Source organism: Notamacropus eugenii, chromosome 1 (genome assembly GCF_028372415.1).
Source record: "Notamacropus eugenii isolate mMacEug1 chromosome 1, mMacEug1.pri_v2, whole genome shotgun sequence".
In the NCBI taxonomy this organism is placed as follows: Eukaryota; Metazoa; Chordata; class Mammalia; order Diprotodontia; family Macropodidae; genus Notamacropus; species Notamacropus eugenii.
The window spans coordinates 698299627-698319717 of NC_092872.1; the positions used below are offsets into that span (position 1 = coordinate 698299627).

The 20091-nt window shown below is 40.6% G+C and overlaps 1 protein-coding gene across 4 annotated transcripts in view; it reads left to right on the forward strand.

Annotated features, from left to right (window-relative positions):
* The window catches only part of ATP2C2 (ATPase secretory pathway Ca2+ transporting 2), a 102979-nt gene that overhangs the window by 37917 nt on the left and 44971 nt on the right, over positions 1–20091 (forward strand). For all 4 annotated transcript variants that reach the window (XM_072636197.1, XM_072636198.1, XM_072636195.1 and 1 more), the window contains exons 4-11: positions 7457–7546; positions 8377–8412; positions 8517–8578; positions 11532–11640; positions 15266–15415; positions 15503–15571; positions 17394–17469; positions 19633–19699. In XM_072636197.1, coding sequence (XP_072492298.1) covers positions 7457–7546; positions 8377–8412; positions 8517–8578; positions 11532–11640; positions 15266–15415; positions 15503–15571; positions 17394–17469; positions 19633–19699 — 659 coding nt within the window. The remainder of the gene's footprint in view (positions 1–7456; positions 7547–8376; positions 8413–8516; positions 8579–11531; positions 11641–15265; positions 15416–15502; positions 15572–17393; positions 17470–19632; positions 19700–20091) is intronic.

Below are 20091 nucleotides of genomic sequence, written 5' to 3' on the forward strand. Positions count from 1 at the left end.
TGTTGTCCATTGTAGGCAAAAGATGTAGAAGAGAAAAACTAATTTGGTAAGTGGGTAGCTGGCTAAAAAGATGATGTTTAAGAATGGAAATTTGATTTCTGGATCATAGCTTACACACACACACACACACACACACACACACACACACATATATATATATATATATATACATATGATCAATTCCTGGCCAGAGATGGATTATAGCTAAGAAATACATTCAGTAAGAATGTATTTACCAGGTCTCTTGCAGATCTAATCCAAAGGGTATTAAAGTAAAAAGAATGGAGGAGGGGGAAGACTGCCTGTGAATATTTATCCCCAGAGTTATATGTTCTAGAGCAAGGGTGGGGAACCTGCAGCCTCGAGGCCACATGTAGCCTTCTAGGTCCTTGGGTTCAGCCTTTTGACCGAGTCCAAGTTTTCCAGAACAAATCCTTTTATTAAGGAGATTTGTTTTATGAAGTTTGGATTCCATCAAAAGGCTGCATATAAGGACTTAGAGGGCCACATGTGGCCTCAAGGCCAAAGGTTCCCCACCCTTGTTCTAGAGAACTACCACAGAAGAAAGAATAATAACAGCTGAGGACCTAGGGGCAAAGTTCAGGTTGCTTGGGGCCAGCATGGGGAAGGAGGTGATGGTCCAAGTAGAAAAGGCAAGACCTGAAGCAGAATTTCATCTTGATGTTCAGAAGAACTTCCCAAGAATTAGAGTTATCCTAAAAGTGCAGCAGCTTTCTTCAAGAGGTGACGAGCTCTCTGTCATTGAGGAACTTCAGGCAGATGCTAGATGAACACCTGTAAGTGACGTTCTGGTGGTGAGTCCTTTCATGTATGGGTTCTACTAGATGGTTACTAAAGACCCTTCCAACTCTTCAGTTCTGTGATTCTATGATCCCTCTACCTACACAGGGGGACATCTTCTCTGCAACTCATAGTCTTAGAAAGTTACCTCAGTCACTGAGAGGTTGAGTGACTCACCCAGAGTTACACAGCCTGTATATGTCAGAGGGGATTTGAACTCAAGTCTTGCTGGTTTCAAAGCCAGCTCCACCATGCTGCTTCTCACTGTGAGGCAGGTAGCACTAAATGTTTTTACACCCATTTTACTTTTCATGAAATGAAAATGAGGCTTCAAGAGCTCAGCTTATTTATTTACTCATGGCCCATTTTTGGATGATTATGTTTATTGGAATCTTTTTTCATATATTAAGCCTAAATTTGTCTCTTTTTCATTTCTGCCCATTGCTCTTTGTTCTGTCCTCTGAGGCCAAATAAGATTGTATTTGTAAAGTGCTTAGCGCAGCACCTGGCACATAGTAGGTATTTAATAAGTTTGGTGGTTGTTATTATTTAGTTGTTTTTAATTATGTCCAACTCTTTGTAGCCCCATTTGAATTTTCTTGGCAAAGATACTGGAGTGGTTTGCTATTTCCTTCTCCACCTCATTTTAAAGATGAGGAAACTGAGGCAAACAGGGTTAAGTGACTTGCCCAGGGTCACACAGCTACTTAAATGACCGAGGTCAGATTTGAACTCAGGAAGATGAGTCTGCCTGAGTCCAGGCTCAGTATACTATGCACTATGGCACTCCCTAGCTGCCCTCTTAATAAATGCTTGTTCTCTTTCCTTACCCACCCTGCCCTTCAAATATTTGAAGACAATTATCATGACCCCAACATGATTATTTTTTTCTCCAGGCCACAAAATAGGGGGGAGGAGTAGTTCCTCCAAATAATCCTGCTCTAATGTCAGCTTGAAAACCCTTCAGCCTCTTGGTCAGCCTCCTTTGGCTGTTTGTCAGCCCACAGCTGAACACAATATTCTCAATGTGGGCAGACCAGGGCAAAGTAAGTGGGATTATCAGCTTCCTAGTCCTGGACACTGGGCTTCTATTAATGCACCCTAAAATTGCATTAATTTTTGCCTTATTATACTGAGGTCATGGTTCATGAAAACCCTCATCAATCTACGCTCTCAATTTTTAAGTGATAGAGATATGAATTATGGTTGTTTTAGTCACCCACTGATCAGGCAGCCTCCGTGCTCTCACCTAAATCTGTTCTCATTTACTCCTAAGTATTGCAGACTTTACAACACTTAATAGGATCTTAGTCATTTTCTGGTTTTTAGCTTTCCTCTGTAAAAGGAGAGGGTTGGAATAGATTGTCTTTGCAGTCTGTTTAAATTCTAAGTTCATTCTGTCATTCTATAATTTCCAGCTACTACCCCTGGAGCCAGTTAATAATGTCCTGAAGAAAGGCATGTGGAAATAATTGGTATCTTGGGACAGCATATATCCAAAGTCATACCTAGGGCGTGAGCACTGGGGCTTTGTCCCAGGCTCCAAAATTTAGAGGGCATTACTGCACTTGAGCTCTTCCGTAGTGTGGAAACACCTAAGTGCAGCAAGAAGAATTAGTAAGAATATTTAAACTAGGCAGCTACACTATGAATTGCTTCTTCCTCTCTCCTTGACTACCTGCCCTCTCCCTTTACACACTCACATCTCTACAGCAGTATTTGAGAATATGGCTTGTGCTATTTGCCTTGGGTGCTAAAAATTGCTGGTCAATCGCTCTGCATACAACTTCCAAGAAGCTTGGTTTAGAGATTGGAAAGCGATTTTAGCCGCTTCTGGAAACTGTAGTTCACAGAAAAGTGTCGTGGAGGAGAAAACTGCTTGCTACAAGATCCCTCCTCTGTTCCGCAGGCCAGGCCCCAGGCAAAATGATGAAAGAAGCCAAGTTGGTTTTGGCCATCAGCCTCCTCACTTATCACCCCTCAGGGGTGTTCTCTGCCTCCCTCCCTCTAAACCTGCTGCCAACCCCTACAGGCACCCTGAGGTGAGAGGAACTCTGATTATGGAGTATCTTCTTTCTGGGCAATTTCCACTTAAATCAGAAAGATAAAGGATTGATTTGGAATTTTAGTCTTCACCTAGGGTTGGGGAAAAAGAGAATTCAGTTTGGAGTCAGAGGACCTGGGTTTGAATTCTGCATCATTGCCACTTACTATGTGTGTGATCTTTGACAAGTCATTCAAACTTTATGGACCTTGGAGGGGGTGGACATTAGAGACTGAAGGACTGGGAGTATGGGATCTTCTTAGGACCCTAACACCCCACCCTTAGGGAGCCAGGCCTTTCCATTGTGAGTCCCCTTTCTTTCTAGTGCTAAGAAAGATTACTCTGCTAAGGGGGAGCTGCCAACAAAGACAGCTCAGGTTAGTTCAGTCTTCCTTGGGACTATGCTAGGGGTAAGATATCCCCTAAGAGAGGTGGTGCGGGAGTCTGAATATTTCTGCAGCCTCTAAAGTGTCCCCTAATTTATTCATTTCTTGAATTCCAAAGTCCACTTATTTGTGAGTGTTAGGGGATTACTGTATTTCTTTTTTTTATTTCATTTTTCTATAACTTAAATACATAAGAAAAAAAGAAAAAGAAAAATAAGCTGAAATATTAAAACTTAAATACAAAATAAGAAAAAGGGGGAAAAAAAATCATGTCATGGCCACAGCAGAACATAAGTGAGGATTCACAATATATAGCAATAAATGTCTATTTCAAGAAAGGCTGTGTAATAAACACTATGTGTTGTGTTGAGCGCTGTCCATCTTTTCTTTGCTTCCTTGAAAGTTTTCTTTTGTTTTCTACTGTTCACTTTTTACTTGATTCTTTTTTCCCCCCCTAAGACTACAGTTAAGGGTAGATATATTTACATATAGAAATGTTTACATATAGATATATGCATACATATCTACATGTATACACATACATACATATATAAACCTATATTTTCCCTAACAAATTCTACTCCTGATCATTGTTTTCTGTTTATATGTATTCTTATACTGTATTTCTATAATGTGTAAGTAATCAAAACTCTTCCTAGGTATTGATTGATCAGATCCCAGCTTCTACATTTGATAACACAATGCAAGTATTCTAAAGGTCTTATGAACTTTTATGCAAATAATTGCTTGATTAATCATTTTAAATGAAGAATTGAAATGAATATAATAACTACGCAGTATGGCATTAATCTACATACAGAATATAATTGAAATCTAATGACTGAAACAGAAATTTGAGGATTCTTATCTAATATATAAAGTTTTAAAAGGTCTATATCCTAAAACATTTCTGGGGGCCCACAATTTTAAAAAATGTATTCTTATAAATCCTGCAACATAAGTCTCTCCTTTGTTCATTTGACTTTAGTCTGAGTACTGTGTGAAGAATTATATAAATTTTTTAAAGTAGTTCTACTTTTTAGAGAAGGACTTAGCATTTTTTTGTGTCATGGGCCCTCTTGGCAGTACAATGAAACCTAGGGATCAGGATTGTATAATCATTGAAGGAAGTTCCAAATTTCAGTTAGAGGCTAATAAAAAGACTATTGACAAACTTTGAAGGAGGGAGGGGTCATCTCCTGGGCATAGACATTTACCTTGGATGGGCCTTACTCTTTAGAGTGTTCATTGGCTGGGCACTGCTTAGAATGTAAGTTCTGTGAAGGCAGGACCCTTTGTTTTGTTTCGTTGTTGGATTCCTAGCTCTTACTGTGGAACTTTGCATATAGTAGCTGCTCGTTAGTTTGGATTGGGCAAGAAGGAGACTAATTAGGTATACCAGAGAAAGTTAGAGAAGTATCATGTCCTTCGCCTTCATGGAGTTTCCAGAATTTGGGGGTGCACGAAAGCACAGGAAAACAATAAAGAAGTGGTAGAGATGTCATCCCGCCTGTTGGTCCTTCTAGACACAGATCCATTGCTCCAACGCAGCCATTTCATCTCCTGCCTCACAAATATTTTTTGGACATTCCACCTTCCACATCTTGGGTAGAGTAAACACCCTTTGCCTGAAATCTTTTCCACATTTCATTCTTTTATTCTAAATCTTACTCATTTTTCAAGTCCCAGCTCAAATCTGACCCTTTCCATAAAGCCTTCTCTCATGCCTCAGTTGATAGGGTATTGTTCAGAATCCCCTATGATGCTTATTTATTTGTCATTCTTTGCCATGTTTTCTTTTTAAAATACAAATGCCCCATGCTCTGTAATTACCTTCCAGTTGCCCTCAATATTCCAATTCCCTTGACAGCTTGCTCTCCCCTCAATATCCAGGAAGAAAATGATCAGAGAAGCAAAAAAGCTTACACTAAGTTGTAAGTAATTGACAGTTGTTACTATACTTGAGACGTATTAAGTTTTTTTCTTTTTATAAGACTAACAGTCACACCAAATACTGATTGATAACCAGATCAAATAAGACTCTAAAATGAAAATTGATTTTATCATCATTATCAACACCACCATTATTAAATGCCTACAAGGTGCCTAGTACTGTGCTAAGTGCTAGTGATGCAAAGAAAGGCATATATTTGGTCCCTGCCCTCAGGGAGCTGATATTCTAACAGAGAAAGTGATGTGCAAATAGCTATATACACACAATGTATGTTCAGTGCAGATAGGAATCAGTCTCATAGGAAAGTCTTTAATGGCGGATGCAGAGGGAAACCAGAGGAGCCGTCTTGCAGAAGATGAGATTTGAACTAAGTCCCGAAGGAGGCCAGGAGGTGGAAATGTGAAGAAAGAACATTCCAAACACTGGGGACAGCTAATGCAAAATGCCTTAGAGAGTCAGGAGATAGGAGGACAACAAAGAAGCTGCTGCTGCTAGATTATAGAGTATAAAGATTTAAGTCAAGTCCAAGATGCCTGGAAAAGTATGACAAGACCAAGTTGTGAAGGGCTTTAAAAGCCCAAATGTGATTTTACATTTGATCCTGGGAGTAATAGGGAGCCATTGGTGTTTAGCAGGGAGGAATGGGTGGAGAGTGACATGGTTAGCTGCATGCTTACAGGAGGTCACTTTGGCAAATGTAGTGAAGAAAGACTTGAGGTAGGGAAACCAACCAGAGCTCTAGCCCAGATGTGAGACAAGGAAGGTCTGTACCAGGATACCGGTTCTGTGAAGTGATGTTGTGAAAGATGAAATGACCAAACATGATAATAGATTGGCTATGATGGGAAGAACGTGATTGAGTGAGACCAAACATGATCCTGGGTGATGGGGGATGGTGGTATCCTTTACAGTAATAAAGAAGTTAGGAAGAGGGGAGGGTTTCTTGGGGGGTAATAATGGGTTCTCTTTCAAACATAATGAATTTAAGATGTCTCTGTGGCATCAAATTGAGTATTTTGATTTCACAAAATGTGATATGTGTTCGTAAGAATGATACCTGTATACTGGCTTTTTGTCTCCTTCCAAGTATATCTATGTACTTCTAAAGATGTGTTGCCTTTGATTTTATGTGATTGTAGTGAATTTATACGTGCTTGTCACTTTTATGACCTCGCTATGCCTCGCTTCATATTACTTTCCATATTTCTTGGTATTTATATTTTATAAAACTATAGTATTTCATTATATAATGTCATAATTTATTCATTCATTCCCCAGTTATTGGACATACAAATTTCTTTCTTCCATTTTTTCACTCTAACAAAAAACCCTCAATTATAAATATTTTTGTAATAAAATGTTTACTATTTTAATGAATATTTTATTTTCCCCAATTATGTGTAAAAACAACTTTTAATATTTTTTTTAAACTTTGAGTTCCACATTTTCTCCCTCCTTCCATTCCTTTCCCCCTCCCTGAGATGGTAAGCAATCTGATGTAGGTTATTATGAATATATTTTTTATTAATTTTATTTTTAATTTAAGGATGGAAACATGTATTTCTGTAGGTGACAAAGGCTGCACATGAAACTGCAAGTCTGTCTTGAACAACTTGTTATTCCTTTAAAACAAAGTTATGTAAATTTCTTTTTTTCCCTTTTTTCTTCCCTCTTCCGCACCCTAGTGATGGCTACCATTAGACATAAGTGTGTGTGTGCATGTGTATGTAAAACCACTCTATACGTGCTTCTATTTATCACTTCCTCTAGATATGGATAAAGATTTCCTTCAAAGATCTTTTGTAGTTAATTTGGGCATTTATGATAGTCAAAATGACTTACTCACTCAAAGTTGTTCTTAGAACAACTTTTCTTTTTTTGCTCTTTTTACTTTTCATTATTTCATGCATTTCTATCCATGTTTTTCTAAGATCATTGAGCTCATTTCTTATATCACAGTTGTATTTCATCAGAATCATATATCATGACTTGTTCAGTCATATTTTTTAAACCATAGATGGGTATTGGTATTTGAAAAGAAAATACTTGAGGTACCTTTACGAAAGTTTAATTTAATGGATGGACTGGAAGGCGGTATAAAAATAGCTGGGCAATGGATATTTCAGAGAACAGAATCTTTCTCGTACCGCACCCCCCACTCAAAGCGTTACCTACCCAGAAGGCCAGCACTGTCTATATATTTAATAAGTGTATGTTTCTCTGTGTCAGTGTAGACCAGCATAACTGATGTACTTTTTTTTCTTTCCTTAGTTTAAGAATCCACTTATTCTATTACTTCTGGGCTCTGCTTTAGTAAGTGTGATTACCAAAGAATATGAGGATGCTGTGAGTATCACAATGGTGAGTCAATGAAAAGCCATAAATAAGGACTAGAAATCACTGGGGGTTGACAACTTCTGAGGTGGGAATCAGACTTAGTTAAGCCTGTCAGTGAATGCCTTCTATTCATTAACATCTGAGGAGAAAAATCTTACCCCATTTTCTTAGTAGTGAGTATCACATTAGGCTAAGTGTTTCGAGATCTGTTTTTGTTTGGGCTCTGAGAAACAGTAGCTGCGTGGCACAGCCACACAAGGGTCCTAGTGTCAGGAAGCCCTGAGTTCAAATCTAGTCTCAGACACTTACTGGCTGCATGACCCTGATCAAGTCATTTGTCCTCTGTCTGCCTCAGTTTCCTCAACTATAAAATGGGGATAATAGCACCGACCCCACAGAATTGTTGTGAGAATCAGATGAGATAATGTAAACAGTAGGTGCTTAATGAATGCTCATGTCCTTCCTTCTTTCTGCCACTAACTTGCTGTATGACTTTGCCACCTTTTTTCATTAAGCTGAGTTTTCTTTCTTTGTGAAAAGAAGCCAGACTAGTTAATCTCTTCCTTTTCTAAAATTCTGTAAATTGTTGTTTTCTCTTGCATGAGCCTCTTTTGAGTATGTGATCTCAGGGCGGTGTACAGGACTAGCCAGGCATGGTTTTGGACATTTTTATAGCTCATTGGAGCAATCTCTCTTTTGTCCTGGAACAGTCTCTCACCTCACCCACTTTGCTGTTTAGCTTTCCTCTTCCCAAAGGTCTATAGAACTGTCAAGGAATACTAGAGACCAATTTACCTTATTCTTTTTTGTCTCAAACTATTTCAAAGTTAATTATTTTCCCTATTTGTCTCTAGGCAGTACTGATTGTGGTCACAGTAGCTTTCATCCAGGTAAGTTATACCATGAAGCATCCTATCTTGGGAGCCCCATGAAGCTGTCCAACTTTAGAAAAGTTCTCTTTTGGAACAACTTTTCTTAATGTGCTTCTTATCAGGAATACCGATCCGAGAAGTCTTTGGAAGAACTTAGCAAGCTCGTGCCTCCAGAATGTAACTGGTAAGTGAGATGATTCCTAGGAATTTATGCAACACTACAAATAATTAATGAGCCAGTAAGTGTAATGGCAAAAATCAGGTATTTGTGATATGATTCCCAAAAGACATGTGTGGTTTGAAGGAAAGAGCACTGATCTTAGAATCAAGACCTGGATTCTAGTATGGAATCTGCAACCAAATAGTTGTGTGTCTTTGCATAAGCCATGTTATTATTATGATTAACAATAAATTAACTAATTATCAAGTCAACATGAATCTATTAAGTGCCAGACTACAGGCTATTTGTAGGTTTTCCTTTTATAAAGAAAATGTCTTTTAGAACACATTTCCATACTTAAAGAGAATTGATCAAGATCATATGGTTTTAGAACTAAAAGGAACCTTAGAAGTCATGTTATCCAATGTCCTGCATTTTTCAGATAAGGACACTGAAGACTAATTGAGAGGAGTTATTTTCTGAAGATCAGCAGAGCCTGGCTGCTCAGAATCTAGACAACTCTTTTAGATCTGGGTTTCCCTAAATGTTCCCCCATTTGATTTTGAGAGTTAGTGTGGTTTTGGGAAGTAAGCAAGAAAGTGATTTGTACTTAGAGAACGCTATAAGATCACAGGGGAAATGATGGATCAGGAGCCCGAAGACCCATGATTCAGTGTCTTCTATGCCACTCAGCCATTTGTTTAAGGCAACTAAGTGGCACAGTGGATAGAGCACTAGGAATCAGGAACATTCATCTTCATGAGTTCAAATCCTGCCTCAGACACTTAAGTTACTTAAACCTACTTGCATCAGTTTCCTCATCTGTAAAATGAGCTGGAGAAGGAAATGGCAAACCATTCCAATATCTCTGCCAAGAAAATCCCAAATGGGGTTATGGGGAGTCAAATGTGACTGAACGGACTCAACAACAACAAAAAGCCATTTATGTGGGCAAATCATTTAATTCATCTGGGTCTCAATGTCCTCGCCTGTAAAATGAAGGTGATGTCTTCTTGTTTCTCTTCTGGCTTTAAACTATGGTTTATGGTTAGAGTTGAGAGAAGGCCCACTTAGAAATTCCTTATTGAATGTTAATTATGTCGGTATTAATATCTTCAGAATTCACCATAATGGAGCTAAGTTCATTAGAGTTTTTCCTTTGTGAGAGAACAGTGCTAAGTCTTAATCTGGGCCATTAGTTATTCATATTTTAAGCAGGGAGGTTTATGTTCCTCAGATTTACTGTGGAATGTTTTAATCCTCAGCTCGTCCAACTTCAGCCTCATTCGGGAACAGAAAGGTGAATTGGAACAATACAATAAAAATGCTAAAATTTGTCAGAATTTGGCATTTCTGTCTTCCCAAAAATCAGGTACAGCACCAAAATGAACGCAGGCCCTTCTTAACCTGTCTCTAAAGCTGAGCCGTGGCACAATGGAGCTCAGAAGAGGACATGAGGCCAGTGCTGTTAATACGATTTTGGATTTAGGAAGTTAGCCCAAGAAAATCCCAGCTCCCATCTGTGACTTCTCTCCCCCAACCCCAATAATTGGTGTTCATTTATTTCAGTTGTGTCCGACTATTTGTGACCCCTTTTTTGGGGGGGAAGTTTCTTGACAAAGATGCTGGAATGGTTTGCCATTTCCTTCTCCAGCTCAGTTTACAGATGAGGAAACTGAGGCAAGCAGGGTGAAGAGACTTTCCTGGGGTCACGGAGCTAGTGTTTAAGGCTGGATTTGAACTCCGGTCTTTTTGATTCCAGGCCCAGTGCTCTAACCACTGTACCACCTAGCTGCCCAAGCACTGGGGGCAAGGACTCAAATTCAAGTCTTTGGAATCTAAGGCCAGTGCTCTTTCCCATGTACCATTTAGTCTTTGCCCTAAAAGACTTTCACATGAGAGGTACTGTTATCATAATTAAAACAAGATTTCTCTTTGGAAACTTGTTTTCTAGTTGGTTTAGTACATTGTAATTTGGATGGCAGGGCTGTGGTAGTGGACAGCCATGAAAGAAAGGAGGGAATAATAATGAGACGTCAGAAGTCCAGCAGTTGGCCTCAGGCCTCGTATTTTAGGAGTTCTTTTGTGTAGTCTGGCTCCTGACCTGGAGATTTGGGACAAGCCACTTTGGGGGCAGCTAGGGATGGAGTGCTAGCCCTGGAGTCAGGAAGACTCCTTTTCCCAAGTTCAAATCCAGCTTCTGACACCTACTAGCTGTGTGATCCAGCCCAAGTCACTTAACCCTATTTGCCTCAGTTTCTTCATTTGTAAAGTTAGCTGGAGAAGGAAATGGCAAACCACTCCAGTGTCTTTGCCAAGAAAATCCCCAATGGGATCATGAAGAGTCAGACATAACTGAAACAACTGAACAACAACTTAACTACACTTAAACTTTCTCAGTTTCGTCAAATAAATAGGTATGACTTAGTGTTCTGAAAATAATTTCAGGGTCAGATAGTTATGTTTTAAAGAAAAACAATAGTGTGTGTGTGTGTGTGCGCGCGCGTGTGTGCGTGTGCATTTTTGTGTGTGGTGTAGTAAAAAGAGCTATAGAATGAGGACCTGGGTTCAAATTCTGGCCCAGACATTTCCTGGACAGCCCATAAGCTCTCTGGGTCTCACATTTTTGATCTTTAAAATGGAGGTAGTATTTCTGCCACATATCTCACAGGGTGGTCATGAAGAACTTTGTAAACCTTAAATCAATGTTTTTTGAATGGGGCAGTTTTACCTTTTCTTCCCCTCAGAGTAAGTTTTATCTAACAGAAATGTTCTTGTCATGAATAATAAAATGTTGTTTAATTCTTTGATCTTTCTACCGACGATCAACCCCTAAAGCCAAAAGCGAAAAAAAAAAGGTTGTAATTGAAAGGACTGTTGTTTCAGTGATCTGCTTCTGTGCAGAGCTGTTGTCAGGACATGAAGTACATTTCTTTCAACATGGATGCTTTCTTTTCTATCTGATTCAAATGTTCAGCATAAGAGAAGGGAAACTCCAGCATGTGCTTGCCCGAGATCTTGTTCCCGGAGACCTAGTGTGCCTCTCAATTGGAGACAGGGTTCCTGCTGACATCCGACTGATAGAGGTAGGCGTTACAGTACATTACAGAGTGTACTTTTGGAGTCACTTTCAGTTTTCTTGATGTTTTGTTTTTACATTACACACACTTACAGATTACTCTCACTTTGTAAGAGATCTCTTAGAACAAAATAAAGCGTTTAAGGAAAACTTAATCCTCAGATTGCTGGAAGGAGACATGTAAGTCCTTTGAGAACTTAAAATAAATTTTACCAGGTTCAAGTACTTTGGACTCCATTTGCGGCAGAGTGCCTCATTCATAGTCAATGTGGTTATTGTTCAGTCATGTCTGACTCTGTCTGACTCCATTTGGGGTTTTCTTGACAAAGATACAAGAATAGTTTGCCATTTCCTCTCCTTATAGATGAGGAAACTGAGGTAAACAGGGTGAAATCATCCAGCTAGTAAATATCTGAAACTGGATGAAGATGGGTCTTCCTAATTCTAGATCTGGCGCTCTATCCACTGAGCCATCTAGGGGCCCCAGAACCTATGCATTCGTACTTAATTCACAATTGAAATCCTTATGGTTATTTGATTCCCCAATCCTCAGCCAATTAGAAGCACCATGTCAGAAGGAAAAGGTATTGCTGGGACCATTCAGTGTAGGGATGAACAGTCCTATGTAGCTCCGTGGTACCTGAGAGCATTGCTGTATTACAAAACTATAAGAATAATATAATAGATTATACTATATATAATACATTAACCTATGTCTATGATGATGACCCTGAGTTATGGTATATTAGAAAAAACATGAGCTTTGGAGTCCAAAAGACCTGAATTTAAATCCTAGTTCTGCTCCTTATCAGCAGTATGACCTAAGATAAGTAATTTCTCTTCTCTAGCCAGTAGTTTCCACCTTGGTAAAACATGGAGGTCATGCAATATGGTTAGGAAGTATAGAATTTAGAGTCTGAGGACCAAGGTTAAAAAACCACCTCTTCCACTCACCACTGGTGGGACTTCAAGCAGATCACTGAACCTCCCTCTTTTTGCCACCTCTCTTCCTGCAAAATGAGGTGGTTTGGATGACAAGACCTTTAAAGTTCCTTTCAGCTCTACATCTATGATCCTTTGCCTTGATGATCCCTAAGATCCCTTTGAGATCTAAAAGTCTCTCATCTCTAACTCTTCACTTCCAGGATGCCTCTGGCTTCAGGTAAAGTCCTTGTCACAGAAATGAGTTCTTTACCATGCATGCCACAAAGGCATATGTACCAACATACTAGTTGTAAGTCATCATTTCAGTGTACATGGACAGTGAGGGCTGATTTTCAGTGATATGTCTTGGTTGGTTATTGCCTTTACCCTCCTTTCCCATTCCTTCCCTATTGCCCCCAGCAACAGTTTGCAAACATCGGCATGCTTCCTCAACACTCTGGCCCAAGCCCTTGTACCAAAATAATATACACTAGCAATAGGGTGGACTGACACTTTACAGCCAGATTTGAGGGCCAGTAAATTTATTTACAACAGGAACTGTAAAACTACTTGTTAAGCTAGGGAAATATGGTCAGGAGGAGTTATAAATATGTTTTGAATTCATTCCAGTTTCAAGAAGCAGTGTGTTAAACAATCAGCCTTAAAACTTGAGATTAACAAAACCTCATCATCTTCACAATTAAAGACAAAGGACAGGGACTTCAGCCGCAAACGCTGACCTAGTACAACCAGTAAGACCAGGTCATGGCTTTCTTTTTCTCTGCTGTTTATGAAATAAAATGTGACTTGAATTGAATTTGTCAGAACTCCAAGTCGTGCTTTGTCTTTGGAGCAGGAAAAATAACTATTTCAGAGCATGGGTGTGACAAAGCAAGCTTGTTTCTTTGTGTTTGGCTGAAGGAGAAAATGACTGAAAATTCTTTTCTGCCATCCACCTCAATCATCTCCTACTTTTTCCAGCGCCTCCAGCTTGCCACCAGAGCCACCGTGTGGCTTGGCTTTCTAGTTGCCTGTAGGTCTCTTTACTTCCTTTTGATCACTCATGCTGATGTATATCAACCCCAGCTGCCTCTCCTTGACATTCCATTCTTAAATCCTGGCTGTCTGGCTTCCATTCCCACTACTTACCAAGGCTTCCCTCTTGCATTGAATTCCCTGGCCATTATTAAGCACATTCTATAGGCCAGGTATTCTGCTAGATGGTTGAAATGCAGAGGCAAACTTGAAGTAGTCCCTGCCCTCAGCTAACTTAAATTCCAGTGGGAAATACAACTTTTAACTTGGAAATCCCCATAACAATTATGATTTCTCTGAGGCCATGTGATTCTACCAAAGGAATGCCAGAGCTGGCTTTTTACCTGAGTTGTGGCTATGACTGATGATGAGGAATTGTTTTTTTCTGGACAGGAAACACCCTCTATCAGCAACTGTTCCAATTTATAGTCTTAGTAAGTTGTCTAAAGGCACAGTGACTTGCAAAGGCCTACCCGACTGGGAAGTGTCAGATGTCGGGGGCTGAGGCCAGCTCTCTATGCCATATGGCCTTTCTAGCATCCTGCACAGAGACAGATCAATCCAAAGTAATTTAGAGAGAAAGGGAGACTTACAGCTCTGCTAATTCTTTCCTTGCTTGCCACTGGGGATGGGGAGAGAGAGAGACAGACAAAGAGAAAAGAGAGGGGAGGAGAGGGGAGGGAGAGTAGAAGAGTAAAAGAGAGATAGACAGAGACAGAGGAAGAGAATGAGGGAAAAGAGAGAGGGGAGGAGAGGAAGAAGGGAGAGACAATGAGAGAGACAGACAGAGAAAGAAGAGAAGAGGGAAAGAGAAACAGAAGTAGAGATGGGGAGATAGAAAAAGAGAGATTGAGAGAGAGAGAGAGAAAGAGAGAGAGAGAGAGAGAGAGAGCACTAAGCATAGTGGAGGGGGGGGCTGGCAATCAGGAAAGGGTTTGTGTGGGTCTGGAGATGGCCCTTGAGCTGAGCCTTGAAGGAAGCTATGGATTCCAAGAGACAGAGGTGAGGAGCGGGGTTTCTCAGACATGGAGAACAAAGTCTGTGCAACAGCAGAGAGAGGTAGAAGACAAGGTGTGATGTAGAGGGAACAGTCAGCTTGTAGGGTATGGGAAGTGACATAATTTAAAGTAAGAATGGAGAGGAAGGTGACCAGTTCCTCACCATCAGTCGCAGCCACAGCTCAGATAAGAAGCCAGCTCTGGCATTCTTTTGGTAGAATCACATGGCCTCAGAGAAATCATAATTGTTATGATCATCACTCAAATTTATGTTGTGCTTTTCAGATTGCAAGGCCCTTTCCTCATAAGTAAACTATGAAATTGATAGTATAAGTACTGTTGTTCCCACTTTATGGATAAAACAGAAGATGGGAGTTAAGAGACTTGCATTGGAATCCCAATTTTGTCACTTATTAGCTGCATGATCTTGGCCTTGTGACTTCCCCTCTCTCAGCCTCAGTTTCCTTATCTGAAAAATAAGGGGCTGTTGCAGGTGACCTTGAAAATATTTTCATCATTGAATGAATTTAGAGATGTGTTGTCTTCTTCCCCACCCCCAGCATCTGTGAGTGTCTTATTTTACAATGCCAAGGGTTGAAGTATCATTCTATAAAATCAAAGGAGCTAATGTATGTTGGGAAGTGAAATTACCTTTTCTTTCTCCATTTAACTTAGGTAACAGAGCTCTTGGTTGATGAGTCTAGTTTTACTGGAGAAGCTGAACCTTGCATCAAAACAGACAGCCCCTTGTCAGGGGAAGGGGACCTGACATCACTGAACAATATTGTGTTCATGGGAACCCTAGTCCAGTATGGAAAAGGGAGAGTAAGTCCCCCTATGTCTACTTGACATATTTTGAGCCATCTCTTCTAAAAACTGTCCATAGTTACTGTTTTTATTTCCTTAATGCAGGGAGTAGTGATTGGAACTGGAGAAAAATCTCAGTTTGGAGAAGTGTTCAAAATGATGCAAGCTGAAGAGGTGAGAAGAGGGTAGGGATATGTCCCCTGTTGACTTGTTGAAGGACTAGTCTAAAGTGAAATGAGCTGCCTCGGAAGATGATGAATTCTCAATCACTGGAAGTCTTCAGGGAGGACAGGCAGGAAGAAAACAAACATTTATAAAGTACCTGCTATGTTTATGCCAGGGACTGTGCTTTATAGATAGTCTCATTTGATCCTCACGACAACCCTGGCAGGTAGATGCTATCATGAGCCCCATTTTACAGTTGAGAAAACTGAGAGAGAGCTTAAGTGATCTGTCCACAGCTAGGAAGTGTCTGAGGCTAAGTTTGAACTGAGGTCATCCTAACGTCAGGCTGAGTGCTTTATCCAATGTGCCCTCCAGCTGCCCAGGTACCTTCAGGTGAAGGGTGAGTGACCACAGATCAGAACATTGCTAAGAAATTTCCTACCCATGTACTGTTTGGACTAGTTAACCTCCAAGCTCTTCCACGTCTGAGAATCTGTCATTCTAACTGATTGTGTTTAGCTTTAGAGAAGAAGAGACTTTGGAGGACACAGCTATTTTCTTCCATAACTAAGGAGTGGGACAGAAAAGAAGGAGCAGACTTTATTGTGTGTGGTTCCAGAGAGCCAGGCAACAGGACTAGGACCAAAGTGGAGATATGGAGACATTACAGAGATTGTCCATAATTGTCCAAAATGGAGATATGGAGACAATGTGGAGATTGTCTAGATTATCCAGAAGAGATATGAGAATTGTCCATAATTGCCCAAATTGTCCAAAGCAGAGATATGGAGACAATGTGGAGATTGTCCAAAGTGGAGATATGGAGATTGTCCAGAGGAGAACTGAAGACAATATGGAGATTGTCTAAATTGTCCAAAGTAGAGAGATGGAGACAATATTGAGATTATCCAAAATATGGAGACAAAATGCACTTCAGTGAGAATGAATTTTCTAACTCTTCAAACAGTCTAGCTAACAGTCTAGCTGCCTCAGGAGATACTGAGGTTTCCCTTTACTGAAGAGGTTTAACTCAAGGCTAGATGACAATTTCAGTCAATCGGTAAGCATGTACTAAGTAGCTACTGTATGCCAGTATGGCAGGGGATTGCCCAGGTTCTGAGGATACAAATCAAAAGTGCCACAGTCCCTGCCTGCCTTTAAGGACATTAGATTCTACTGGGAAGAGATATCATATTGACAAGTAAGCATAAGGAACAGTTGGATGCATGCAAGATAAATGTGCTCGTCTTTCTGCTACTGAAACCTTAGACTCTCCCCCAAGAGGCTGGGCTCTAACTGATGTGCTTTCAGCTTATCCCCAATCAGACTTCCATGCTATTTCCCAGAATCACCATGAAGGTAGATCTCTTCCTCCCTCAAGGTCCCCTTTATTTGTACTATTACCCCATTAGAATATAAGCTTCTTGAGGGCAAGGCTTACCTTCCTTTATATATTTGTATCATCAGTATTTAGCCCAGCATCTTGCTCATAAGAAGCACTTAATCCATGCTCTGTCTACTGAGGGTGATTGTGGCATGAGAAGAAAGAAGGGGTTGGGGCAAGAGATGTGGAAGTAAATTGGGAAGAGTTGGTAACTTACTAGATCCATGAAATGGGGGAAGAGTAAGGAGCTGAGGATAGTTTTTAAGGTTGCAAACCTAGATGGGTAGAAGAATGGTGGTGCCCTCAAGGAAGGAAGTTGGGAGAGTGGGCAGGTTGCTGAGGAATTGTAGAATTTGATCGTAAAATTGCACAGTTCTCAGATTCTTTGGAAAGTTCTATTGCTGGTGTTATTACATGAAGCTGACGGCTCTTTTTGTACCCCATCAGACTCCCAAAACTCCCTTACAGAAAAGCATGGACAAACTGGGCAAACAACTCACACTCTTCTCATTTGGCATAATTGGTGAGTTAAGACCTGTTACTATTCTAGCTTTATTGGTTAACAATCCTCCTGACTCGAAGGATGCTTCATTTCTATGGGTAAAATACACCCTTTCTCTTCATGGCATCTCTTTGACCTTTGTCTTCAAGTCTAACTAGAGATTTGGAATTAAGGTCTGTTTCTCAGTCATATTGTAAACTACACCTGGTATACCAAGGACTGAAGGTGTGTGAAGAAGGAGTGGTTGTAGCCAACTGACCCCTCATCCTACAGAGGAGATAACTGAGACCCTGATGGGGGATATGATTTGCCTGAGGTCACCGAGTGAATGAATTGTGGATCTGGAGCTAGAATACTGATCTCCTGGCCCTCATCAATCAATCTTTAATCCATAAGCACTTATTAATCACCTGCTGTATATCAGGGAGGGTGCTCGGTGCTGGGGTCCCTGCCCTGCCAGAAAGGAGCTGTCCAGCATTTCTTTGTCCTGGTAGCACTGGATGTCCTGTCTAGCTGTTTACTCCAAGTGAATTTTAGGCATAATTAAAGCTTTGAAAGTCTGGTACATGGTAGATGCTTAATAAATGTTTATTGACGGACCAACTGATCTTTAAGGTTTAGGAAGTATTTTCTTTACAACAGTGCTATCAGGTATAGTCATAAATTCAGAGCTGGGAGGGGCCCTAGAGACCATTTAATCCAAGTACGTCATCTTACAGATGAATAAACTTGATACCCAGACAAGGGAAGGAAGCCACTTGATGGAGACTGCATTGCTAATTAGTGATCTAGTGGTGACTTCAAGCCATCCAGTCTTCTTCCCACTGTATCATCCCTAGCAAATAACACTTATTGGCATCTAGACCTTTCTGATAGGATATAGATTGGATTGGTTGACTTTCGTCTCAGTGACCACTTGCATTTTCACCACTTTCCTTCACATGGTACTCATGCCATGAGGAGAGTGAGTCAGCATGTCTGAAGTCTGAGTCATACCCAGGTGATGCCCTGCTACTGCATCTTCAGCTACAGAACATGTTTTATGCAGCCTCTGAGGTCCCTGCCAGCGGTGGAGCCAATGATTATACGCCTGAAAAGGGCTGAAAAAATACTGGTTGCAAAATTCCACTTTGATGCTAATGAGGATATTACTGAAATATTTAATAGGGTGTTATTATCATTATTCATCCATTTATGTCCCATGTTGATGGCTCATTCTCAGGCAGAGGTGAGCCTGGTTGCCCCAAGTATAGCACAAGTTCTGACTTATCCTCCTGAGTTAAGGCTGCCCTCAGCAGAGAGTTTGGCTAGCAAATGGTAAAATTGTCTTAGTCACATGAACTCATGAAGTTATCTGCCAAGGTGTGGAAGGAGTCACAGTCTTCAAAGATGAAGGAGAGCACCCATGCTGATGGGTCCATGAAATACTGAAGGGTACCTGTTAGATAATATTATAATATTAGGCCCAGAGAAGTTAACACTTGTCACAGAGCTAATAAGTATCACAGAAGGGACTGGAATCCAGGTCTTTCTGACCCTAAGTCCAGCACTGCGCTACACTGCCTTTCTATAAAACACAATAAATATTTGGTATTACCATGATAAATAATAAGTGCTTATAAGTGATAACTGTGGTACTAATAATAGAAAACTTTGAATTAATTAAAGAGAAAACTGCTTCAGTTCAATGCACTGTTAAATCATTTTCTTCCCCAAGGTACTATTTAATAATTCTCCATCTACCCTCCCCCCACCCAAAAAAGAGGGGGAGGAGCATGTGCCCAGCCTTGAACATCATATTACTTGAAGACATGATTTTGTCAGTGAGGGTGGTCCTTCCACTGGGGCACATCCCAAGTCCCCCACACCTCACTGGACAATCTTATAAGACCAAAGACGTCCATCATCTGGTAACCAGCCCTCTGATGATGAGCCCGCCTTGAAGCTTTCCCACAAAGACAGCAGCTTATTATAATTGTTTTATGGACAGTGACCCCCAAGTTAAGAGAATGGAGATCATGTCTTCAACAAAGCAGATGGAGAGGAGGACAATGTTACTAAGCACTTCCGTGTGTGTGTGTGTGTGTGTGTGTGTGTGTGTGTGTCCTCAAGGAAGTGCATTTTTAAAAACTTGCTACATCTTTTAGAGAATATTCCCTGTAACTGCCTCTGTTTCTCCACCAGGTTTAATCTTGCTGATTGGCTGGCTTCAAGGGAAACAAATTCTTAGTATGTTCACTATCGGGGTGAGGTAGGTAAGGGGCTGACCCTGGGTGGCCTGTTTGTACTCAAAGAACAGTCCAGAAAGGCTGAAGACCTTGGAGGTGTGGGGTTCATCCTTCTAGTCCTGCCCCTCCTGTAGGAAGGGACCACTCGTGGGGCCTTCCTCTTCTCTCTTCCCATGCTGCCCTTCATTTGACTCCTTCCTAAAATGCCATTCAGTTCAGTAAACAGTTACTGAGCACGAACAGTGCTGGGGAGAAAAGGATCCAAAATAATACACCACCAAAGGCTCAAGGAGCTGCCAGTTAACAAAGCATAAAGGGAGAAGGGGAAGGGAGAAAGGAATAAGCATTTATGAAGTGCCTGCTTTGCTAATTAAGCACCTTACAAATGTTATGTTGGATGATCCTTACAATAACC